Source organism: Garra rufa, chromosome 20, assembly GCF_049309525.1.
Source record: "Garra rufa chromosome 20, GarRuf1.0, whole genome shotgun sequence".
Classification (NCBI taxonomy): domain Eukaryota; kingdom Metazoa; phylum Chordata; class Actinopteri; order Cypriniformes; family Cyprinidae; genus Garra; species Garra rufa.
In genome coordinates, this window is record NC_133380.1 from 37,475,203 (window position 1) to 37,503,023 (window position 27,821).

Consider the following 27,821-nt stretch of genomic DNA (forward strand, 5'->3'; position numbering starts at 1 on the left):
ATTTAAAATAACTGTTTTCTGTTTGAATATATTTTAAAATGTAATTTATTCCTGTGATTTCAAAGCTCAATATTTAGCATCATTACTCCAGTCACATGATCCTTCAGAAATCGTTGTAATATTCTGGTTTGTTGCGTAAAAAGCATTTATTATTATTATTAGATTAAAAACAGCTGAGTAAATCTTTTTTCAGGTTTCTTTGATGAATAGAAAGTTCAGAATAGCAGCATTTATCTTTTGTAACATTATGAATGCCTTTATCTTCACTTTTGATCAATTGAAATCATCCTTGCTAAATAAAAGTATTACTTTCCATAAATTCTTTCCACAAAAATGAATAAATAAATAAACAAAAGTGTTTGAAAAATGTAAAATGTTACAAAAGCTATTTCAGATAAATCTTTGGATCTTTCTAGTCATCAAAAAATCCTGAAATGAATGTATTCAACTGTTTTAAATATTGATAATAATAATAAAAAATGTTTCTTGAAGAGCAAATCAGCATATTAGAATGATTTCTGAAGGATCACGTGACACGGAAGACTCCAGTAATGATGCTTAAAATGTTATTACATTTTAAAATATATTCAAATAGAACGCATTTATTTTAAATAGTACAAATCGTTCACAATATTACTGCTTTAGCTGTATTTTGGATTAAATAAATGCAGGCTTGATGAGCAGAAGCGAATCACTTAATAATTTACATTAAAAGTCTGTTCAAAAACTTTTGACTGGTAGTGTAAAAAAAACTGAAATTTATTTAATTATTTTTGGCGGAGACGGTTGTTACCATTTTTAATTTTTGTACGAACCTGTACGTTTAAAATACTGACAGGCTGGTATAAAAAATAAAATGTATTAACAATAAATCAGCTATAAATTTGACCAGTGACAGGATGTATTGTTTACGTGCGGCACCCACAGCAGGTAGCGGAGCCGAAGCCACGCCCTTTTTACGCAAACCTTTTGAACTCCTATCCAATCACATCCCAGCTCCCAGCGCAGCTCATGAATAAACATAACTTTTTAATACTACATCGAGAGACTGGTAGATGGTGTGGAGGTTTAGTTGGGGAATATTGACTGAAAACCCGTGAACCCCAACAAATCTCCCAAAAAGGACTATCTTGCCTCCTTTTAGTCATCAGGGTGACTATGGCGCACGCAGGGACTCTCCGCGCGTCTCTGCTGCTAATTTTACTGCAGTTAGTCCTGATCATCTCTGCACAGGTAGGAAACAACAGCTCTCTTTTTGCATTAAAGACAGACTGTGTGTGTGTGTGTGTGTGTGTGTGTGTGTGTGTGTGTGTGTGTGTGTGTGTGTGTGGGTTTGAAATCACTGTATGCTTTTTAAAATATCTAATTCTAAAATACAAAGCCAAAGAGAGAGAGAGAGACAGAAAAGGAATGTGTTTGGACGAGACAATATTAAATAATATGTGCTGAAGCACCAAACATATGCACATTTCTGAACTGTATGAAGTATATTTCTTGTTAATTGATGAAGTTTCTTCATTAAATCTGTCTGAATTTGCAAGTACCTGAAAGTCAGAACATGGCTTGGCATATGGAAGTTATTTTCAGTAAATTGGTCCAGGTGTGCACAGCTGTTATCACTTTCCCAGGATAAAAAAAAGAGCCAGTGTGTCACCTCTAACCATAGCATCAGTCACACCTACAATGACTCCATTGTTCTGAAGACTAAACTATTGAGATTTCAGGATCAATTTTGAGCAAGCAATGTTTTATTAATGTATTATTATTATTGTTTTATTTAGAGGGGGCCAGTTGGTCCAAGAGGGCCACCTGGACCTCCAGGGCTTCCTGGGTTTTCTGGTGTCGATGGCATTGATGTGAGTCACATATCATTTTATCTTTTCAAATTTGATTTCTCAGCTTGCATTCTAAACACAAAATATGTTTGTAGCGTCGAATAAGGACTTTTATTGTCATTCCGTTCATCTTTTCTATGACTTTAGGGTGATAGGGGACCTGGTCCTGGCCCAGTTGGCCCCCCAGTAAGTATTTATCTTTTTCAGAACATAAAATTAGTTTTGCGTAGCTGAAATGATGTGCCCCAATCCATTAATCTGATGAATTCGGCAGGGCCTTGATGGGGACAACGGCAAGGATGGATTAAATGGCCTTCCAGGAAAGCCTGGAGCGGATGTGAGTCTTGTTCTTTATTTTTGCAAAGGTCTAGAAACCTAGATAAAATCAGCTTTTCTTTTCTAAGTAACACTTGCAGCATCAGAGCCTGTGAGTGTAGTTTGCATTGGAGAGGTCTGAGTGAAAAAAAAGCTCCTGGATGGAAAAAAAACTAACCGGAGAGGAGAGGAAAGAGAAAGCGGAGAGAGCCCCATATTGGCTTCCTGATGGAGACAGAGGCCTTTTTGTATAACTACGGAGCCACAGGAGCCAAAGTACACCAACTCCTTTGTGGCTTTCATGAGCTCTATAATTCTACTTCCAGAGATTATATCATGAATTAAGTAAATTTTTATACACTCCTGGCAAATATATTTTCTTGTTTAATGCATTACCTTATTTTGCTTTTAAAGTAGATTTATCTTGTTTATCTTCCTTAAAGGACATTTAAATAGGTTTTCCTTGAAAACAAGACAAATATTACTGATAATTTATTTATTTATTCATTTATTTATTTATTTATTTATTTTTTGCAGAGTAACATTATTTTAAAAAATAAATATTTATAAAGATGTTGGATGTTTGGTTGAATTATGAGCTTATCATGTTGGCATTGCTTTGTACAAAAACCCTTTTAATTATACCAAATCCACAATATATGAAGTAGATAACAATAATAATATATATTGTAGGCAGTTTTTTTTAATGAATAGCTGTATTTTATTATTACTGATGCAAATAAGTTACAAAATAATTCTTTATCATTATATATGCATAATGGTATATTAAAATGAAAATATCAACTATGTTTTTTGGGGTGGCTCTCATTTATAGATATAGATATGTTTTCTGTTTTCCTGTGTTGAATACAGGTTCCTGCTTCGGTTCACTGTATTATATTAGAGAAAATGTGGGCGGGGTTTGCTACTTGTCAAAGTCAGGGGATTAGTAGATGTCATTTCTGATTGGTTTAAAAAAGGGCCACATTACTGTGAGTTCAGCTATTTTCAGATGAGTGAATAAAGTAACAGACATTTGATCTGCAGTGAAGTAAAAAGTCCATGTTCATATATATTTGTGTCTTTCTAAGGGCTTGACTGGACCCCGTGGTGACACTGGCCCTGTTGGCCCTCCTGGACCAAAAGTAAGTTTAAACTTAATCAGTTCCACTCACAAAACAAACTTAGTTTTGGCAACTATGAATTTCAAAATTACTTTGTTTTGGCGTCAGTAACTCTGAACTTCAAAATAACGTCACATCAGTTAATTTTTTCGAATGAAGTATATCAAGGCTTAAACTCCCAAAACAAATTCGAACAACTTTAAATTTCAAAATGACGTCACATTAGTCTGTTCTTCAATTTCGCTTGATGTATATCAGGCAAGAACTCTCAAAACGAACACTAAAGGAACTTTTAACACTAAAGGAATTCGGCCGGATCTTATTTAAAATGACATCATATCAGCTTGTTATTTGATTTCATATAAAGTATATTGGGGCCTGAGCTCCCAAAACATACACAAAATTAACTTTGTTTTGCCGTTAACAACTTTGAACTTCAAAATGATGTGACATCAGTTTGTTAACTAAATTCTTTTTGGCAGGATTTTGTTTATAATTACATCACATCAGTTTGTTCTTCGATTTCTCTTTAAGTATATCGGGGCCTGAACTCCCAAAACAAACACAAAAGAATTTTGTTTCGGCCAGATTTTGTTCAAAATTACATCACATAAGTTTGTTCTTTGATTTCACTTGAAGTATATTGGCGCCTGAACACACAAAACAAACACAAAACTAACATAATTTTGCCATCAACAACTTTGAACTTCAAAATGACGTCACATCAGTTTGTTATTCAATTTCATATAAAGTATATCAGGGCCTGAACTCCCAAAATTAACTTCTTTTTGGCAAGATTTTGTTCATAATTACATCACATCAGTTCGTTCGTCGATTTCTCTTTAAGTATATCAGGGCCTGAACTCCCAAAACAAACACTAAACGAACTTCGTTTTGACCGGATTTTGTTCAAAATGACATTACATCAGTTTGTTCTTTGATTTAGCTTGAAGTATATCAGGGCCTTCATTTTGGCATCAACAACTTCGAACTTCAAAATGACGTCACATCAGTTCATTCTTCGATTTTACTTGAATTATATCAGGGCCTGAACTCCCAAACAAACACAAAATGAACTTTGTTTTGGCATCAACAATTTTAAGTTTCAAAATGACATTAGTTTTTTACTTGATTTCGCTTGAAGTATATCGGGGCCTGAACTCACAAATTAACACAAATTGATCTTCATTTTGGCTGGATTTTGTTCAAAATTACATCACGTCAGTTCAATCTTCAATTTAGCTATATCAGGGCCTGAACTCCCAAAACAAATACAAAACGAATTTAGTTTTGGCGTCAACAACTTCGAAATTTGAAATGACGTCACACCAGTTTGTTCTTCGATTCTGCTTAAAGTATTTTGGGGCCTGAACTTCCAAGACAAATTTGATCAGTTTGTTCTTCAATTTTGCTTGAAGTATATTCTTCCCTACAAAGCAAAAAGGCAGTAACTGCATTTTTGGTCAAAAATGAGTTATTATCATTTTCATGACATTCAAGGCATCCTTTGTGACAAAATATCTTATCTCAAATGTGTGTGATTTCGCGGCATCCTCATGGTTTTAACATTGGATAACAGGCTGGATGACAGGATAACTTTAAAGTAATTTTTCTCAGTTCTGCACTCGGCGTAGTTACTGCCTTTTTGCTTTGTAGGGCAGTATTGGGGCCTGAACTCTCAAAACAAACACCAAACAAACTTTGTTTTGGCACCAACAATTTCGAACTTCAAAATGACATCACACCAGTTTATTCTTCGATTTTTCTTAAAGTATTTTGGGGCCTGAACTTCCAAAACAAATTTCGTTTTGGCATCAAAAACTTCAAACTTACGAACTTCGAAATTACATCACATTAGTTTGTTTCTCAATTTAGCTTGAAGTGTATCGGGGCCTGAAATCCCAAAACAAACACAAAACGAACTTTGTTTTGGCTGGATTTTGTTCAAAATGAGGTCACATCAGTTTGTTCTTTGATTTTCGCTTGAAGTATATTAGGGCCTGAACTCACAAAATGAACTTCCTTTTTGACATCAACAACGTCGAATTTTAAAATGAGGTCACATCAGTTCGTTCTTCGATTTTGCTTGAAGTAAATCGGGGCCTGAACTCTCAAAACAAACACCAAACGAACTTTGTTTTGGCGCCAACAATTTTGAACTTCAAAATGACATCACACCAGTTTATTCTTCGATTTTCCTTAAAGTATTTTGGGGCCTGAACTTCCAAAACAAATTTCGTTTTGGCATCAAAAACTTCAAACTTACGAACTTCGAAATTACATCACATTAGTTTGTTTCTCAATTTAGCTTGAAGTGTATCGGGGCCTGAAATCCCAAAACAAACACAAAACGAACTTTGTTTTGGCTGGATTTTGTTCAAAATGAGGTCACATCAGTTTGTTCTTTGATTTTCGCTTGAAGTATATTAGGGCCTGAACTCACAAAATGAACTTCCTTTTTGACATCAACAACGTCGAATTTTAAAATGAGGTCACATCAGTTCGTTCTTCGATTTTGCTTGAAGTAAATCGGGGCCGGAACTCTCAAAACAAACACCAAACGAACTTTGTTTTGGCGCCAACAATTTTGAACTTCAAAATGACGTCACACCAGTTTATTCTTCGATTTTCCTTAAAGTATTTTGGGGCCTGAACTTCCAAAACAAATTTCGTTTTGGCATCAACAACTTCAAACTTACGAACTTCGAAATTATATCACATTAGTTTGTTTTTCAATTTAGCTTGAAGTATATCGGGGGCCTGAAATCCCAAAACAAACGTTGTTTTGGCGTCAACAAGTTTGAACTTCAAAATTAGGTTAAATCAGATCATTCTTCGATTTTGCTTGAAGTATATCAGAGCCTGAACTCACAAAATGAACTTCGTTTTGGCCGGTATATGTTCAAAATGATGTCACATCAGTTCATTGTTCGCTTTAGCTTGAAGTATATCGGGGCCTGAACTCGAAAAACAAACACAAAACCAACTTAGTTTTGACTGGATTTTGTTCAAAATGAAGTCACATCAGTTTGTTCTTGTCATCAGTGAGCTCCCAAAACAAACACAAAACTAACTTTGTTTTAGCCGGACTTTGTTCGAAATTACGTCACATCAGTTCGTTCTTAGGTATTAAGTATATCTGGGCCTTTATTAATAATAATAATAAGTGAAAGTGCACATAAACAATGGGCTTTAATGTATTAGCTCTTTATTGCGAATGGCTGTATTGTATTATTGCTGATGCTTCATTTGAATAATAAGTTGTAGAATTAACTTTAAATTATTAAAGTTTGCTTTAAAAAGCCTCTGGTTTGATGTTTATTCTTTATTAGGGTGAACCGGGTGAGCCGGGATCAAGGGGAGCCCCTGTAAGTAAATGATTCAGATTTTCTTCACAATGATTGAAACATATTTGTCGCTTGTATTTGTAGTGCACTGCTAGAATAATGAAACTTTAATAGAGATGCTTTATGTCCAGTTAGTTTGTTATTATACATGAACAGTGACCATCCATTATAAGATGGCTATGCACTTTGAGCTGTTGCCAGCATTAGGTCATTTGATAAAGTGCAGGTCATTGACCTTTTAGTCCATAATGTGATGTAATTTTATATCATTGCACATCTGTTTCTTTTTTAACAGGGCATTGGAGAGGATGGTGAAGCTGTGAGTGCATTTTATTAATATTTATTTTTTTGGAGGAATTTGTTGACGCATTATTCTCTTGTTATTCAAGAGTAGGCTCTTTAATTGTTTTCTTTTTTACTGAAGGGTGCTGATGGAGAAGATGGATTACCTGGAGAACTGGGCAAAGTTGGACCTCCTGTATGTAATGTTATTCTATTAAACACCTTAAAGGAACACTCCACTTTTTTTTTGAAATAGGCTCATTCTCCAACTCCCCCTGATTTAATAAGTTGAGTTTTACCGTTTTTAAATCTATTCAGCCATTCTCCTGTTCTGGCGTTATCACTTTTAGCATAGCTTAGCATAGATCATTGAATCCTATTAGACCAGTAGCATCACGTTCAAAAATGACCAACGAGTTTCGGTATTTGTCCTATTTAAAACTTGACTCTTCTGTAGTTATATCCTTGACTATTACTCCGGAATGGAAGTGTAGTTCCTAATCTTATCAGCCTAGAAAATTGAAGCTTTGCATTTCCACCGGTCTTAGTACACGATATAACTGCAGAAGAGTCAAGTTTTAAATAGGACAAATATCGAAACTCGTTGGTCATTTTTGAACGTGATGCTATTGGTCTCATAGGATTCAATGATCTATGCTAAGCTATGCTAAAAGTGATATCGCCAGAACAGGAGAACGGCTGAATGGATTTCAAAACGGTAAAAATCAATTTATTAACTCGGGGGGAGTTGGAGAATGAGCCTATTTCCAAAAAAAGTGGAGTGTTCCTTTAAGCAACCAAAAAACAATTTAAAAAGCTGAATAATAAATTTGAGTCTTTGGTTCTGCTGTAAAGGGAAGTCGTGGACCAAGAGGTCCTGTTGGTGCGGCCGGACTGGCAGGGCCCAGAGTAAGTGTAAAATTAATGTTTAGATCTTTATGATCATTCACTGATATCCTGAATTCATAAATGGTTCTAAAACAGTGTTGGTAAACTATATTCCTTCTGTCCACAGGGTCCTCCTGGAGTCTGGGATGGTAAGGAGCTGGTATGTATCCTCAAATCTCATATCTGGTTACCTTTGCACTAAATCTTGCATTTGCTCTTCATATTTCTGATTCTAGTCTTCTGTAAACAATTAACAACAAGTATTTGAGGTGCTATATTTGTTCAGGTTTATTGTGATTTTGTATAATTCAGTTTCTTGGTTGCTTTCTCTACACGAAACTCATCAAATGTTAGGACTCTTACACTCTATGCTGAGTTGATTTAGTCTGAATTTATTTATGGGTGATTCTTCCCCCACTCCCAATAATTCTTAAAGGATTTTAATAATTCAAATAGATATTTTTCCTAAAAAAAAGAGTATTAAAAATATTAAATTCATTGTTCCCTACTGACTATCCCCATGCATTTTGGACAATTGAGTGCTTTTTGTTTTGTTTTTTACCACCCCCCCCCCCCCCCCCCCAAAAAAAAATATTCCTATTATAGATGGTTATTATGGAATTGCCAGTTAATATTTGATATTTTACAGACACAATGCATTTACTTTTATAAATTCAATGGTATTTGACTTTTAGCTAACCTGCTGTTAGAAAATCCAAGGCTTATATTTTCTCAAAAACAAAAGTAAAAAATGGCATTTTCATCATGAACAATATTTAAAAATCATTACTCTTTATACAAAAAATGACTTTCATGAAAGGTGACATGTAAATGTTTTAAATAAGATGAAAAAGTATGAAATAGTTATAGAATAGAATCTTAACTGAAGAATCACCTTATGCATCAATGTTTCTGCGAATTAATCTGTCTTTGTTATGTTTCTCAGTGTCCAAATGCCTGTACTTCTGGCCTAAATGGTTACACAGGTCTTCCAGGCATGAAGGTAACTTTTAAATTATATTTAATTCAATTCATTCACATTTCCTGGATGCTCAAACAACTATTGTTCATTCTGTTGTTTTGTTCATCTTTAGGGCCACAAAGGTGTCAAAGGTGAATCAGGTGAACCAGGAAGACAAGGACATAAGGTGACAGTTGCATAAATAATTAGCACAACATAATTGTTAGACTAATTAAGCTAGCCAAGGTACGAAGATCATTTCTGGGTTTGTAATTTTGTTGCTTTTCGTTTACATCTTACAGGGTGAAGAAGGAGACCAGGGAGCACCTGGAGAGCAAGGATCACAAGGACTTCCTGTAAAAAAGACATTATTTATCTAATGTCCTTTGTTTATGTCAGATGTTAGTGAACTGTCACTTGACATATCTTTGTGTGCTTGCTTTGTTATAATAGGGTCCACATGGTCTCAGAGGAATCACAGGGATGATGGGCTCTAAAGGCGACAGGGTGAGGGTCAACAGGGCTTCATATTTAAACAACAACAAAGATAGCTTTTGAAATGACCAAATGTAATTGCTTCTCCATTAGGGACCTCGTGGGAACGTTGGCGGTCTGGGACCTCAGGGTATTCAGGGCGCTCCTGTAAGTGGCAAAATCAAAACCAAATACGTTTTTGCATCTGTAATTGAATCTTTCACATTCATTTACATAGATGTTAATGTTATCTGTACGTAATCTTTTTTAAAGTTACATAACAAGCTGTTGCTTGATTTGTTTTTGTTGATGAACACATATAGATTTGTACTGTGTTTCATTTTTAAAGGGTGATCGGGGTCAAAGAGGAAAAGTAGGTGAGACTGGACCAAAAGGATCTCAGGTAAGTCTTCATACTCAACACATATTCTTCAACTTCATAGTCACACACATATTCAGCAAGCTTGCTATGTTTTATATTTCTATTTTGGCTTCTTCTTTCTAGGGACCTCAAGGGTTGCAGGGACTTATGGGTTTACCTGGACCGAAAGGAGAGCCTGTAAGTTACCTGTGCTGTTCCATATTGTGTTATTCTAAAGTGACTTATTATATCTTATTTTAAATTTAACATTTTTGTGATGTAGGGTTTGCCTGCGGTGGATGCTCGTGATGGTATTCCAGGACTCCCTGGAGTGAAGGTTGTGACTTAAATTCATACATGCAGAGAAAAATCGCTTGACATTTTCAGTAGTGAAGTGATTTTTATTGTCATATTGTTTTAGGGTCTTCCTGGGAAAGTTGGCTCACCTGGTGATGCTGGACTTCAGGGATTTCCAGTGCGTATGACCTTTAACCCATGTTTGATATGCCAAAAGTATGCAGTAATATCTTCTTGTAAGATGACTGGGAATTGCTTGCATTTTTGATCATTTCTTCTCGTTCAGGGTTTGCCAGGCATTCCAGGAGCTAAAGGCCACATGGGTGCAAAAGTAGGTCATTCATATGTGAATTGTTAGTGTGTTTTCGTTCTTTAAAGGGGTCATCGGATGCCCATTTTCCACAAGTTCATATGATTCTTTAGGGTCTTAATAAAAAGTCTTGGATATACAGTACAGACCAAAAGTTTGGACACACCTTCTCATTCACATTCAGTCTGTACTGTATATTTTTATTAAAGTTTTTACTTTATTTGTGCAGTTTTCAGTGGGTTAGTGATATTTTTTAAATATATATAAATTAATAAATAGACATTTTTTTAAATGGGTTTTTATACAAAAACTGCTCTTTAATGTAAAATTCACTTTATAAAAGACCCACATTTACAACTTTAATTCATGGGATAACATGGATAATTTCACATGGTTTAGTGTAAGATTTTTGCCTGTCTTTTGGAAAATCCAGTTTTAAAAGCAAAAAAAAAAAAACTACAAATAACTTTTACCAGTAGGTGGCTGCAGTGCTCCACTTTTTGCTATTTGCTATTTGACCACCTGAAAGATATTTTTTCACAAGTGTTTTCAGCTGAATTCATATCTACAGTACAGACCAAAAGTTTGGACACACCTGAATGAGAAGGCGTGTCCAAACTTTTGGTCTGTACTGTACTTTGGTTAAAAATTCTCAATAGTAGTGAAAAAAAACACCCTTTTACCTTGTCAAAATCCGCTCTACAAAAACTCAACTCATTTTATTGCATGTTCCTTTAAATGCAAATCATCTCTGCTCGCCCCGCCCCTCTCTGCCTGGGATGATGAGACGTGATGTTTACTTTAGCCGCATTTAGTGGTGAAACATGCCAACAAGCACATTATTAATAAAGGCCATTTGTAAAGATGCATAAAAAACCCTTTTACTCACTTCTGCTGTGGGTGAAGCTGCATCACGAATGATTCACACGAACATAGACGCATATGTAGATCGGGATCGGCACTTTCCTTTCAAAAACGAAAGTAACGTTATCCTCTGTGTCTTCAGCGGCTCAGATGTCAGGAGTAAATTAGACTGCTATGTTTATTATCACATCCAACAACAGAACACCTCAATCGCTCAATCTGAGACATTCTTGTCTTCCCCTGCACCTGAGTCACACAATGGCGATTGGACTGTTTCAGCTCGGTGAGGGCGGGTCTAAGGTAAGGCGCTCATGTCAATCAACTATCGTGGGAGTGGCCTCTGTCTGTGTGTCGTCACATTAACATAAGGCTGTGAATGACCTGATTTTAACAATGGAAACTACTTTTAAAGATTAAAAAAAATACCACTGGGTAGATTTTTATCTTTGTAGGGTGGTTGTGTACACAAACTGCCAACACATTAATGTTCAAACATCATGTAAAAGCGAGTTTTGCATCCGATGACCCCTTTAAATACCTTCATTCAGCAAGTCTGCATCAAATTAAATGACGCCTGGTTAACCGATGCATCTTTAGTGTCCATTAGCTGCAAAGATAACCTGTTTTGTCTTTGTTCCAGGGAAGTACTGGTGATCCAGGTGTGGCAGGTCTGATTGGAAATAATGGAAAAACAGTGAGTCACATTTATCCATTTGTTCACCACAGCTTAAAGGCCCATGTGGATGGATGAACATCTTCTGACATTTTGATTTCAGGGTGAACGTGGCGAGCAGGGAGAGGTGGGACCAGTCGGACGAAGAGGTGGGCCAGTGAGTATATTTCCTCTTACATCATATAGTGTCATGTTAAGAAATGTGTCACTTCTATAATGTTCTTTCTTTTTCTCTAGGGTGAGAGAGGAGTGAGAGGTCCTGATGGGCCTGCAGGCATCCCAGGTGCGAGGGTGAGTTATCAGAAACCACAATTCAGCTAAGGGGAGACGAATTGTTTGAGGCATTTTAGTTTTTCAAAAAGACTAGTGTAAAGAAAACATCCAAAAGACACTGTTAAGTGTCTCTTTTATTGCACTTTATCTATTTCTTTCAATAGATTTCAATTACAATCCATATCTATAAAGGCGTTTTCTCAAAATGAGTTTTTTCTACACTGAGCCATAACTCTCCACTTCAGTAGCACTTACACGCACCAAACTTTACATTTTTATTCCTGTCTATATTCTGAAGGTTTTTACAGAGGGATTTGTTTATATATAATTAGCTTGATTTTTATACATTTTATTCCCTCAAAAATTGTGAAAAATATGTCTGTTCTATTCTATTCAGTTTATTCTGAATTATGTAGTGACAAAATTTGACACCCAAAATTCACCAGGTTCAAAATTCTTTTTTATCACTTTATTATCTGACGGAAAAATATACATTTTCACCATGTTTTTAGTAGTACAAATTTGAATAAAATCAAAATGATATATGAACCTCTCAGTAAAAACCTTCAGAATATAGATATGATTAAATCTGCATACACCTACCACAGTAAGATTTTTAATGTTTTCAAATAGGTCTCTTTTGCTCACCAAGCCTGCATTTATTTGATCCAAAATACAGCAAAAACAGTAACATTTTGAAATATTTTTACTATTTAAAATAACAGTTCTCTATTTGAATATATTTTAAAATGTCATTTATTTCTGTGATTTCAAAGCTGAATTTTTAGCATCATTACTCCAGTCACATGATCCTTTAGAAATCATTCTAATATTCTGATTTGCTGCTCAAAAATATTTTTATTATTATTTTGTTGAAAACAGCTGGTTAGAATTTTTCTGGTTTCTTTGATGATTAGAAAGTTCAGAAGACCAGTATTTCTCTGAAATATAACATTATAAATGTCTTTATCAACACTTTTGATTAATTTGAAGCATGAATGGTATTGTGTATAATGTTACAAAAGCTTTTTATTTCAGAGAAATGCTGATCTTTGGATCTTTCTATTCATCAAAGAATACTGAAAAAATGTACTCAACTGTTTTAAATATTGATAATAATAATAATAATAATAATAAAAATGTTTCTTGAACAGCGAATCAGCATATTAGAATGATTTCTGAAGGATCATGTGACACTGAAGACTGCAGTAATGATGCTGAAAATTCAACTTAGATCACAGGAATAAATCACATTTAAAAAAAATTATTTGGAGTATTTCTTCATTGCACAATGCACATATCTTAATATTATGCCTAAAATGTGTTGTAATATCATAATTAATATAGATTGTCTTTAAATGCAATATATTTAAAGTGTACCTGAAGTATACTTGCAATAGTTTAGCACAATCAAATATACTTAGTATCTTTAGTGAAATGCATTACAAGTAATGCAAGTTACGTAATAAAATTACTTTTTAATCTAGTAACTTAGTAACTAGTAAAGAAACGCATTACTTTTTAATTGACAGGAAAATATCTGAGTTACTTTTTCAAATAAGTAATGCCAATTACCCCCCCCCCCCCATTTATTGATTAAAAGCTCTCCTGTCCCCATGTTGAGAGAAATCTTTTTCTTCTGCGGTCTACTGTACAGATGTGAATTTACTTTTCTCTAAGCCTGAGGCTTTTGGTGTAAAAAGGCTTTTACATTGGCCAAAAATAGAACTTTTTATATTAAAAACAAACAAACAAGCCCTGCCCAGATTTAAAAAGTAATGCAAAAGTAACGTAACACATTTCCATATCGTCACTTTCCATAAAAAGTAACTAATGTAATTAGTTACTTTTTAGGGAGTAACTCAATATTGTAATGCATTACTTTTAAAAGTAACTTTAAGTAAATTTAAAATATGTAAATTTATTTAAAGTAGTGCGAAATAAATGTTTTTCAAAAATATTTTAGTTCTTTTTTGCTCACTAGAGTTGATAAATGTTAGTTCTACTGAAAAAAAAATTGAAAGAAAATTGCCTTTAGATATATGTATTATAACTCAAATCTACAGATGCAAATATGTAAAGTTGAGTAAAATAAACACTTTCCACTATTCATGAACAATGCATTATGAAAAGCAACCTAAAATCTCTAAATTGACCAGTGCATGAAAAAACAGTTTTTGCTAGTAGTGTCTTGACTTAAAAAATAACAAAGAGGGAACAATATTGGGACCTTGTGACTCACTTATTACCGCTAAACTTGCGTAGCTGTACTACAACACTGTCTAGATGTTCCCCAACAAATCGAACACAATCAGAAACATGTTTCACTTGGTCTTACTTCTCAGATTCCTGTCCTGTGTGCTTACTCCTATGCTGAGGAGCTTAATAGTGCTTCAAACTGTAATGCAATCTCCTTAGAAAGCTTCGGTGAGCTTTAGTACAGTAATCGGCTGGTAAGGGCATGAATAGCCTGTTGTTATTGAGGCCTAGTAGCTGGGGGTATTTTCTTTGGTAAGGGGATATTCAGAGCAGGACGGGGGGCTGAATGAGCCCTCTGTCTTGCAGGAATTCCTTCAAGCAGCCAGCGAAGGGCATCAGGCTTAATCATAGTTCACATCCATCCACACACCTAAGAGGTGCCGCGCCAGCAGCCTGCTCACTGAGCTGCCGACTGTGTTTTTTTAGGGCAGATGTGGTTTGTGAAGCAGCTACAGGCACAGGCCGTGTAGTGTTCATGAATTTGTATTTATTTCTGTGCGTCTGTGTGTTTTTGTATTTTACAGGGGGCTAAAGGAGATCCGGGCCTTCCTGGTCTTCCAGGGCCTGCTGGCTTCATCGGGCAGAAAGGCGACAGGGTAGGATTTCAAAAGCAGAAATTGACAATTCAAGATACAAAAGAATTTATTAAATCATATATTTAATAATCATATATTTTATACATCAATAAGGTTGTCTATGATTAAAAAAACTTACTACTATAACACTCTATTTAACACTATTTTACTATACTGCACAGAGCATGAAAATGTAAGCATGCATAGAAATACATTTAAATGACCTCCCAAAATGGCTAGAATGTCCAGTATGCAGCAAAAGTACTTGGTATTGCATCCTATAATGCAATTGACCATATGCACGGATTACTTCCTTGTTTAGACAAGCCAGCTCAGTCATTTCCGGTCAACTGTACTGTGCCGTAATTGGAGTGTACTTTGCTCATTTTCTCTACGTAATACTTTCTCAATTGAAGAAAAGTTTTGTTTGTCTAAGAGGACCAAATGTCCATTATATGTTTCAAGAATGACAAACACCAGTTTAAAAAATACACGATTAAATCGTCTAAATATGCGTAAGTCATTGCTATGATTGACAGTAATAACCGGACGAAACGTCTGACAAGCTGATGTCAAAAAAAGAGCTGTGCATTAAATGATTCAGACTAAATTCAGAGGAACAAAACTACAGCAGTAACAGGTTTGTGTTGGTTAAATATAGGCTATTTAATAGCTTTCACAGTTCAAGATAAAGCTTAAAAGATGTAGTTATTAAATTATATAAAATATTTCAAATTCATATCGATTCATACTGAGTGCATTATTTAATTCTTATACCATTAATATTTAACTTATTTAATTTGTAGTGAACTATATAAAAGTATTTAAATAATTCACCCTTATAGGCTGTTTGTGTCTGAGCTTAGGCTAATGACTTTCTGGACTTGCTATACTTATATACTTCAGTGCGGTAAAAGTACTACAATTTATGCTAGTCATTTTATAATAAATTGAAAAGCAAGGTGTCTTGACAAAACTAGGGCGTTGAAATGGCAGCTGCAGCCAATGATTGATCCTCTGCTGCCATCTTTTGGTTATACGGGTAATTTTATGTTATTTCCATCTTTAAAAAAGACGTTTTCTGTGAAAAGAAATTTTTTTCCATGTCGTTTTTATGAATGAAAAGTGAATCTTTGAACTGAATTTTATTGCACAGCTGTGGAGTTGAAAATTAATAAAGGCTTTAAAATATTACAAGATTTTATAATGTGTTCATGACTATGAAGGCAAGTTACTGATTATCATTGATTATCATTAAGATGTCCTTGAAGAGAAGTGTCGCTAGCTAGCTAATGTTAGCCAAAATGTTGTTAAATAATATGAAACTGAAAGTTCATGACGCTGTCATTTTATGATGTTGCAATTATTATTTTTCTCAGTTTCTGATAAGAACGAGGCAGTAGAGGAGTCTCAAAAGTGTCCACCTATATGTAGCACATATACGAACTTCAGCGGAAGTTTACGATCTGCTTATCATTATGCGGAAGTTCTAAAGAACTTGGCCTTTAAATTAGGGCTGGGTAACAATGATCAATTTCTCGATTTTAATTGATTCTCATTTTTACGAAACGATATTCATTCTTAAATCACAAGAATTGATTAGTTTAGTCTGTTTTCAGTTAATGAACGAAAATTTTTTGCATGCCCCCTATCCAATAAATCGCAGTAAGATTTGTGCTTTGTTACTTTTTTGATATGAAACAAAGTCTCAGATTTCTAATTCTGTCCGTTTTATTACAATATTCAAACAATAAATACTGTTTCGGCGCTGTTTAATATGGAGTGACAGATTTCTGTAACACAGTGTTGCCAAGTCCGTGGTTTTCCTGCGTAATTGGGCTACTTTTATACAGTTTTTGCTTTTTTTATACTGGCGTGCAAATTTTACCAGAGGAACTCCACCACAAAACGTGTATTTTACCCCCTGGAATGCAATTTTTACCGGGGGACCCCCCTTGAAACACGATTGGGTTACTTTTGGTATAGTTTTGAGTAGCAATTGGGTGGGTTTTGTTGTGAAAACCTGGCAACCCTGCTGTGTAGCGCCTCTGTTCAACTGATCGTCTCCTCCGCTTAAATACCATTTTCAGCACGAAATACACATGAATAAACATCCGAAGGCATGTGAAAAGAAGTACAACTTACCGAAATCCATATCCTGTCTCATGTAATCGCTTAATGAGTGTTTCAACCGCAAAAAGACGTCAGTATAACAGCTTGTAAACAATGTAACATTACGTCAAATTTACCTCAGAAAAAAACAAAACATATACAGTGACTATAAACTCGTTAATCAGCTAGAAAATGGTATTGTATTACCAACTGACTCTCACTGAATCTCTATTTCACATCCTTATTCAAGAGATTTCTTTCTCTTGAGAAAATTTGACATTTACTGTACATGATATACATCCAAAATAATCAATATCGAATCGAATCGCAAGCTTGTGAATCAAAATCGAATGATGAAATTTGTGTCAAAACCCAGCCCTACTTCAAATTCCTGTTGATAAATGAGTGTGATTAAAAAAAAATTTCAGTGCTGAAGGCATTTGTACAGAAAATTAAATTTTGCTTAATTCCTGTATTTTTGTGATGAGACTTAATTAAATATGTAAAGTGGTGAGATCATGTGGCTTCTGGATTTCAGAATTTGAGAAATAAGCTGTTATTAATTACAGTTAAAGTCAAAAGTTTACATACACCTCGCAGAGTCTGCAAAATGTAAATTATTTTAACAAAATAAAAGGGATCATACAAAATGCACGTTATTTTTTAATTATTTAGTACTGACCTGACTAAGATATTTCACATTCCAATCCATAAGAGAATATAATAGTTAAATGTATAAAAATGACCCTGTTTGAAAGTTTACATACACTTCTTAATACTGTGTTGTTACCTGAATGATGCATAGCTGTGTTTTTTTTTGTTTAGTGATAATTGTTCATGAGCTTCATGAGATAAATACCTGAACATTTAAACTGCCTGCTGTTCTTCAGAAAAATCCTTCAGGTCGCACAAATCCGTTGGTTTTTCAGCATGTTTGTGTATTTGAACCCTTTTAACAATGACTGTATGATTTCGAGATCCATATTTTCAACCTGAGGACAACTGAGGGACTCATATGCAACTATTACAGAAGGTTTAAACACTAAACATGCTTCAGAAGTAAACACAATGCATTAGGACCTGGAGGGTAAAAACGTTTTGAATTTGAGGATCAGGGTAAATTTCCCTTATTTTGTCTTCTGGGGAACATGTAAGTATCTTCTGTAGTTTCTGAAGGGCAGTACTAGATGAAATATATATATATTTAGGCAAAATAAGAAAAATGTATCTTCATTCCGTTCAAAAGTTTACACCCCTGGCTCTTAATGCATAGTTTTTCCTTCTGGAGCATCAGTGAGTGTTTGAACCTCCTGTAATAGTTGCATATGAGTCCCTCAGTTGTCCTCAGTGTGAAAAGATGGATCTCAAAATCATACAGTCATTGTTAAAAGGGTCCAAATACACAAAAATGCTGAAAAACCAAAGAATCTGTGGGACCTGAAGGACTTTTCTGAAGAACAGTTTAACTGTTCAGGACAAACAATGAACAACTATCACAAAAAATCATTCAGGTAAGAACACAGTATTAAGAATCAAGTGTATGCAAACTTTTGAACAATTGAGTAATTTTTATAACTTCAACCATTATTTTATCTTGTGGACTATATGTAAACATCTTTTATGTGAAATATCTTATTCAGGTCAGTAATAAATAAAAAAACAACATGAACTTGTGTTAAATCCCTCTTATTTTGGTCAAATAATTAACAATTCGCAGATTCTACAAGGTTTATGTAAAAGTTTTTGACTTCAGCTGTATGTGGATTACATACAGGATAACATTAATCTTTTTATTATGGATCATTATATCTAGGTTTACAATTACAAATTAATAAAAAAAAAATGACCAACTAAAATCATGTTTAAGATTGAAGATTAAAAGCTTATTTTTATCATTCTTCAGGGCGCTGTTGGTCTCACTGGTCCAAAAGGAGAACAAGTAAGCCAACATTTTTATTTTAAATTTTTTCAATATGTAGCATTTCAGTTTTATAATATTTGACATAAATAATTAGATCTATGTTATAACGCATCTAATGCATGTTTGTTTAGGGACCATCTGGTGAAGAGGGAACACCTGGAGAAAAAGGAGATGTTGTAAGTAAAAACAGCACACATATTTTAATGTCTTCGTATGTATTGCTTATATATTCAAGCACATGACGTGACCCGCTTGCTGACCCTAAATGCAATGTCCATTTATTTTTCCAGGGTGATGAGGGAGAGCCAGGCGAGAAAGGATCGGTGAGTTTGCTTTGACAAGTGATGCTATTGTTGGGATTTCTGGAACTACAAATAACTAAAAACATTTTAAAAATGTCTGTTATTTAAACAAACATTAACTGATACAAAAAAATTCTCATTTCATTTAGTTTGTATAAAAAGTACACATATCTAGAGACATAAATAAAATTAATAAAATGACAAAAACAACAAAAATACTGAAAAAAAAAAAAAAAAAAAAAAAAGTCCAAATATTCATAAAAGGTATAATAGTATCTCAATGGTATTCTTAATCCATAAAACCTGAAAAAGTGGCCACCTAATGTATCAGTGTTTATCATTTGTTGTGTTCAGACAGGAAAACCAGGAGACCCAGGAAATAAAGGACCAGAGGGTGGGCGTGGCCAGCATGGACCCGAGGGCCCAGCCGGAGAGCCTGGCCCAAGAGGCATGCAAGGAGACAGAGGGGTACCTGGACTGCCTGGGGGACAGGGACGACAAGTACGCCTCCTTTAATCACCTTATTACTGAGACCTTAAAGGATCACTCCACTTTTTTTGGAAATAGGCTCATTCTCCAACAGTTAATAAGTTGAGTTTTACCGTTTTGAAATCCATTCAGCCGTTCTTCTGTTCTGGCGATATCACTTTTAGCATAGCTTAGCATAGATCATTGAATCCTATGAGACCAATAGCATCGCGTTCAAAAATTACCAACGAGTTTCAATATTTGTCCTATTTAAAACTTGACTCTTCTGTAGTTATATCGTGTACTAAGACCGGCGGAAAATGTAAAACTGCGATTTTCTAGGCTGATAAGATTAGGAACTACACTCCCATTCCGGCGTAATAGTCAAGGAAGTTGGCTGCCGCAATATGGCCGAAGCAGGCGCAGTAATATCACGCAGCACATGTGAAAATGCTACCCTAGCTGGGAACTAATTTCAGGCGCTGCGTGATATTACTACGCCTGCTTCGGCCATATTACGGCAGCAAACTTCCTTGACTATTACGCCAGAATGGGAGTGTAGTTCCTAATCTTTGGCCTAGAAAATCGCATCTTTACATTTTCCACCGGTCTTAGTACACGAAATAACTGCAGAAGAGTCAAGTTTTAATTAGGACAAATATCGAAACTCATTGGTAATTTTTGAACGGGATGCTTTTGGTCTAATAGGATTCAATGATCTATGCTAAGCTATGCTAAAAGTGATATCGCCAGAACAGGAGAACGGATGGATGGATTTCAAAACGGTAAAACTCAATTTATTTACTCAGGGGGGAGTTGGAGAATGAACCTATTCCCAAACAAAAGTGGAGTGTTCCTTTAATTATATGAAACATTTATGTTTTATTTTGGTCATTCCAACTGGATTTTGCGGACTAAACTTGTTAAACAGTTGGCAGACTAATCAGGAATTTTACCTCAGTGTGATCTAAAGAATGAAATATGAACATTTTAATAGTGTCCACATGATTCTCCTCTAGGGCCGAGCGCCAACAGATCAACATATCAAGCAGGTCTGCATGAGAGTTTTGCATGGTCAGTATTTTGATATCCAAACAAATGGAAGTTCGACTCGTTAAATTTACATTTTTGGTGTTTGTCTAAATGGTTGTGCTATTTCCGGTTTCCTCACAGGACAACTTGCCCAGTTGGCAGCCAGTCTGACAAGGCCAGAGTCAGGCATCACTGGGTTGCCAGGTCCTCCTGGTCCTCCTGGTGTTCCAGGTCCTGCTGGAGACAATGGCTTCCCTGGGCATCCTGGAAGCAGAGGACTGCCCGGTCTCAAAGGGCCCCCAGGGCTCTTGGGAAGGAAAGGACCCAAAGGTAAGAAGAGACAACACTCGACATTTACCCTACCTGACCTCATGATGGAAACGTACTGGTGGGAACTTTTTCGCAAGATGCAAAATACGAATAAGTACATATCACTGCTGTTCCCAACAGAAATGAACACTAGAGGCGGTAAAACAATGAGCACTTGTAAGCATTTTTGTACAGAGTTATGATTACAGCTCCATATGTTTTGCTTTCCGGACGTAACAAATTTAAAGAATCCCATGAAAAACAAGACTCTTGATGAAAGAGCTAAAAGATGAGAGTTTGAAACACAAGGCAAAACTGCATGCTTGCGATTGCATTTTTACGCTACATTAGCTTTTAGCCCAACAGCATACTATTGGGTAGGTTTAGGTGTAGTACAGATGGTATGTTATTTTAAAATGTCAACGATAGGGTTGGGTATCATTTGAATCTGAGCCATTCCGATTTATGTCGATTTCTAATTCTGATTCCAATAAGATCAAAAAAAAATCTATTGAAAAGTTTTAAGTCAAACATTTAGATGTCATATATGTTTATTTTGTCTTTTGCCTATGGTTTTACCAATAAAATACCACAGAAAAAAACAACTAGACTAATATAAATTTCAAACATTAAATTGGTAAAGACAAGTAATAAAATAGGAACAAACCAATCAATTAGCAATAGCATAAATAAAAAAACCTGAAGAAATGTCAGGTACCGAAATTGAAATCAAAAGTTTAAAAACACTGCGTAGTTTTCTTTTCATAAATAAAATATTGATTAATCCTCATTAAATTTACAAAAGATATTCAGTCAGTTAATGATTTTCTTTTGTTCTTTGATTAACATGAATGATTAATGGCATATTTATTAGACGGCTGTCTCTTTAACACCGAACACAGATCTAAAAATACTGTTACTGTTGCTTTTTCTTTCTCACCCGTTTACGTTCACTCAAGACAAAAAACGCTATGTTTATGAGGATATGCTGACGTATTTTGTGCATACGGGTCAATAAATGTGAAAGAGAAGTCAGTTCCAAGCCGGAACAACCTTTTCTGCAGTGGAAATGCATGGAACTGTTCTAGAACGGACAGAGTTCGGGAACCCGCATCGCTTCGTGTGATTTAAAAATCACATTAAAATGCGAACGCGAGAATCTTTAAGTGGAATCAGAATGCACGTGTCTTATCGAATACCCGGTTATTGCAAATTTGGAACCAGTTCTCGATACCCAACCCTACTCAACGGACATTTCAAGTCAGAACTGTGGCGACATGTACAAAACCAACGTCACATAAAACATAGCATATGTGACCCTGGACCACAAAACCAGTCTTAAGTCGCTGGGGTATATTTGTAGCAATAGCCAAAAATACATGGTATGGGTCAAAATGATTGATTTTTCTTTTATGCCAAAAATCATTAGGAAATTAAGCAAAGATCATGTTCCATGAAGATTTTTTGTAAAATTCTTACTGTAAATATATCAAAATGTCATTTTTGATTAGTAATATGCATTGTTAAGAACTTAATTTGGAGAACTTTAAAGGTGATTTCAGTATTTTGATTTTTTTGCACCCTTAGATACCCGATTTTCAAATAGATGTATCTCAGCCAAATATTGTCCTATCCTAACAAACCACACAGCGATAGAAAGCTTATTTATTGATGTATACATCTCAGTTTTGTAAAATTTAACCATATGACTGGTTTTGTGGTCCAGGGTCACATATGTACATTCACCTGTTCCCGGAAAAAACGAACACACTTTTAGTATCACTCTGTGGACATTTCACATCGAATGTGTCACAAAACGTACATGGCAGTACGTATTACGCATGAATCAGGTTCCATTTACCATTGTTTGGCAGTGGAAAATGGACCTTAAATATCGGCTAGGTTTAGGTGTAGTGCAAATGGTGCGTTATTTTAAAACGTCACGAAAGATTAGAGTTATAGCGCCACTCAATGGACATTTCAACAAACGCTTTTTTTAGTGGACAATTCACATCGAATGTGTCACGAAACATACATGGTGGTAAGTATTTTGCATCTTGCGAAAAAAGTTCCCACAGGTACATTTTTGTCAAGTTTCATTTACTATTGTTTGATGAATTTTCATGGCCAAAATCCAGTCATTTCAATAGGAATACGCTTTTTTTTTCCACGAGGGTGAAAGATTTCTCCACACAGATTTTATTACGGTTTTCACTTGGTCAAGTGGATCTACCACATTTACTAACAGAAAAGTGACTGGTTGAAAGAGGTTTCTTTGTGGCACTTGACAGTGGAAAATAGACTGAAATTTCACTCTGTAAGACTAATACCTTTAAATAAGTTTTTAGTACATATGTTTTGACACTGATGTAAGCCAGTCTGTGGCTTCCACAGCAGCACAGCCCACCTAAACAGGTTATAAAATGTCATTTAAAATCATAACAATGCTCTGAATATCTTTGGACTTTTACCCATGTGGTAACTGATTCCAGTGGTGTTTCAAAATGTTTATACTGAACTTTAAAGGGGACTCAACCCTCTTTTTATTTGTGGTATACTGTCTCAGTCTAAACTAAATAGACAAACTTTAGGTTGGCTTGAGAAAGCCTAGCTGTATCAGTTTGAAGTTTGAACATTTGGATGGATTAAATGATTAACATGTTCCTAGCATGATTAGCAAGATGTGTGTGTATATATACCATATATATATATATATATATATATATATATATATATATATATATATATGGTTACCATGATTACCAAGTTACTTGTATGTTTTTAGCACAATTACCATGTTACTAGTGTGTTATTAGCATTATTAACAAGTTACTAGCATCATTAGCATGTTAATAGCATAACATGATTGGCATGTTGTTAGTATCAGTACCAAGTTACTAGCGTGTTATTAGCATGATTATCAAGTTACTAGCATCATTAGCATGTTAATAGCATAACATGATTAGCATGTTGTTAGTATCAGTACCAAGTTACTAGCATGTTATTAGCATGATTATCAAGTTACTAGCATGATTAGCATGTTAATAGCATAACATGATTAGCCTGTTGTTAGATCAGTACCAAGTTACTAGCGTGTTATTAGCATGATTATCAAGTTACTAACATGATTAGCATGTTGTTAGCATTTTCCTAGCATGATTAACAAGTTACTAGTATAATTTTAACATGATTAGCATGTTAATAGCATGGTGTTACCATCAATACCAAGTTACTAACATGTTATTAGCACGATTAACATGTTCTTAGCATGATTAGCAAGTTATGAGCATGATTCTAACATGATTAGCATGTTGTTAGCATTTTCCTAGCATGATTAGCAAGTTACTAGTATAATTTTAACATGATTCGCATGTTAATAGCATAACATGATTAGCATGTTGCTAACATGGTGTTACCATCGATACCAAGTTACTAACATTTTATTAGTATGATTAGTATGTTCCTAGCATGATTAGCAAGTTACCAGCACGTTATTAACATAATTAGCAAGTTACGAGCATGATTCTAACATGATTAGCATGTTGTTAGCATTTTCCTAGCATGATTAGCAAGTTACTAGTATAATTTTAACATGATTCGCATGTTAATAGCATAACATGATTAGCATGTTGATAACATGTTTTTATCATCAGTAACAAGTTACTAACATGTTATTAGCATTAGCGTGCTACTAGCATGATTAACAAGTTACTAGTATATGATTCTAACATGATTAGCATGTTACTAACATGTTGTTAGCATGATTACCGAATTACTAGGATAATTAAGTTACTAGCATGATTTTAATGATGAACATGGTGCTAAACTGTTTCTAGTATGATTAACAAGTTACGAGCATGATTCTAACATGATTAGCATGTTGTTAGCATATTCCTAGCATGATAAGCAAGTTACTAGTATAATTTTAACATGATTAGCATGTTAATAGCATAACATGATTAGCATGTTGCTAACATGTTGTTAGCATTAACATGCTACTAACATGATTAACAAGTTACTAGTATATGATTCTAACATGATTAGCATGTTGTTAGCATGATTAGTAAGTTACGAACATGATTCTAACATGATTAACATGTTGTTAGCATATTTTTAGCATGATTAGCAAGTTACTAGTATAACCTTAGCATGATTAACATGTTAATAGTATAACATGATTAACATATTGCTAACATGTTGTTAGCATCAGTACCAAGGTACTAACATGTTATTAGCATTAGCGTGCTACTAGCATGATAAACAAGTTACTAGTATATGATTCTAACATGATTAGTTACTAACATGTTGTTAGCATGATTACCGAATTACTAGGATAATTAACAAGTTACTAGCATGATTTTAATGATGAACATGGTGCTAACATGTTTCTAGTGTGATTAACAAGTTACTAGCATGATTGTAGATGTGAGGAAAACACCGTACACAAACTGATCGTCTGAACGAAATGCGCGCTTTGCTTTGAAACGCCGCGAAAACAGACTTGAACAGATTAAGCCATATTGTGCTTTCCTTTTAGTTTGTTTGAAAGATGCGGTGCCAAAGCATAATGATCCACTACTTAAAAAAAATATTTTATGTTAGTATAATAAGTTGAAATATATTTTAAAAACTATTCTTTTTGCCGTCGTTTCATATTGTCATGTTACCACAATATTATAGAGACAGTTTTGCTGATAACATCGATAATGTGGTTACATCCGTACATATTACACTGTAAAACCTTTGCATTCTCCTTACTTTAGGTGACCAAGGAGACAGGGGAGACAGAGGGCCCACAGCGGTGGGTCCTAAAGGCATTCCTGGACCACCAGGGCTCCCAGGTAAGAACAAGGCCTACATCTTAGACTTTGTTTACACTGCAGGTCTTGATGCTCAACTCTGATTTGTTGCCTACATCCTATATTTTTTTTTTTTGGCTGTCCGTTTACACGTTCTTTCAATTGTGACCTATATCCAAATCATGCGTTTACACTTGCCATACCATCTTAAACATTGTGCATGCGTTGTTGTCGCTTACCTCCTTCACATGTGCTTCCTCCTGAGAATAATATGTGAACAGTGCTGATCAAACAAGTCACAATTGATCATATGCACAGATTACTTCCTTGTTTTAGACAAGCCAGCTCAGTCATTTCCAGTCAGCTGTACTGTGCTGTAATAGGAGCGTGCTCGTTTTCTCTACGTAATCCATTCACAATCGAAAAAAAGTTTTGTTTGTCTAAGAGGACCAAACATCCATGTATACGTTTCAAGAATGACAAACGCCAGTTTAAAAAATACGCAAGTAAATCGGCTAAATATGCGGCAGTCATTGCTATGATTGACAGTAATAACCGGACAAAACATCTGCCAAGCTGATGTCAATAAAAGAGCTGTGCATTTAATAATTCAAACTAAATTCAGAGAAACAAAACTTCAGCAGGAATACGTTTGTGTTGGTTAAATATAGACTATTTAATAGCTTTTACAATTTACAATTTTCATATTGAATGTATTCACCCTATAGGCTGTTTGTGTCTGAGCTTAATGACTCTCTACACTTGCTATACAATACACTTCAGTGCAGTAAAAGTACTACAATTTATTATACTAGTGATTTTACAATAAATCGAAAAGCAAGACGTCTTTAAAAAACTAGGGAGTTGAAATGGCAGCTGCAGCCAATGATTGATCCTCTGCTGCCATCTTCTGGTTATATCAGTCATTTCATGTCATTTTTATCTTTAAAAAAACATTGCTGTTTTTTTTCCATGTCGTCTTTATGAATGAAAAGTGAATCTTTGAAGTGAATTTTATTGCACATCTGTAGAGTTGAAAAATAATAAAGGCTTTAAAATATTACAAGACTAAGGCAACTGATTATCAAGCAAACTATTAAGATGTCCTTGAAGAGAAGCTAACGTCAGCCTAAACACGTGATGATAGTGTTGAGCTGTCAGTATTTAAATGTTCAACTATGCAGGTACTCTCCTGGGATTACCAGGCTCTGCATTTAAATGATATGTTGTTAAAATAATATGAAACTGAATGTTCATGCCGCTATCATTTACATGTTGCAATTATTATTTTTCTCAGTTTCTGATAAGAACGAGGCAGTAGAGGAGTTTTAAGAGTGTCCAGTTAAAAGATATTTAAATTTAGAATATGTTTTATTTGCACGCATGAATGAGGCCTGAAACCGATTTCGAAAAATCCAAATGCATGCGTTTTTTACCTGTTTACAATGTCATAGAACAGATTCGATCTCTGTCACATATGAGCAACAAATTCGGAATTGGGTCGCATTTAACTGACAGTATAAACGGGGCCTAATATCCAATATCCAGAACTGCATTCATCATGCCTTTAAATGCCAACCCCGTTTCTCCATCTGTTCCTCTACCTGTTCTCAGGTGATCCTGGGAAACCAGCATATGGCAGTAACGGCCGTGACGGTCTGAGAGGACCAGTAGGTGCTCCTGGAATGCCGGGTGTGCCCGGACCACCCGGTCCCCCCGGCCCCACCGGATACTGCGAGTCGTCTCAGTGCGTGCTTCAAGCAGGCGAGGTTCCAAGGTCCTACAAAGAGTCCAACATGAAGGGACCAGACAATCTATGAGCTGAAAGCCATCAGCGAGCCACACATCAGAGCCCAGCGTCTCTGGACAAGGAAAAACTTGAGAGACTAATGGAGTGACTCCCTCTACGAGGAGATTTCTGTCGAGATGGTATAGTCAGGTGTGATTGCATTTATCAAACACCAGTGTAAACCTGGTTCCCAGTTTCATTCTGCCCCCTTTTACATACTTTTGTATAGTTCTAATATTTCTATAAGAATT

General features: G+C 35.1%; 1 protein-coding gene across 1 annotated transcript; it reads left to right on the forward strand.

Annotated features, from left to right (window-relative positions):
• The first annotated feature begins 1,060 nt into the window (after positions 1-1,060).
• On the forward strand, positions 1,061-27,815 carry col9a1a (collagen, type IX, alpha 1a). Its single transcript, XM_073825791.1, has 32 exons — positions 1,061-1,233; positions 1,782-1,856; positions 1,983-2,021; positions 2,110-2,172; positions 3,242-3,295; positions 6,607-6,642; positions 6,917-6,940; positions 7,046-7,099; positions 7,759-7,812; positions 7,919-7,951; positions 8,738-8,794; positions 8,886-8,939; positions 9,055-9,108; positions 9,206-9,259; positions 9,341-9,394; positions 9,576-9,629; positions 9,732-9,785; positions 9,871-9,924; positions 10,009-10,062; positions 10,171-10,215; positions 11,699-11,752; positions 11,835-11,888; positions 11,969-12,022; positions 14,788-14,859; positions 18,854-18,889; positions 19,003-19,047; positions 19,162-19,194; positions 19,528-19,674; positions 20,661-20,715; positions 20,815-21,003; positions 25,746-25,823; positions 27,396-27,815. Exons 1-32 carry the CDS (start codon positions 1,159-1,161, stop codon positions 27,599-27,601), a joined length of 2,064 nt encoding a protein of 687 aa, XP_073681892.1. The 5' UTR covers positions 1,061-1,158; the 3' UTR covers positions 27,602-27,815.
• The last annotated feature ends 6 nt before the right edge of the window (positions 27,816-27,821 follow it).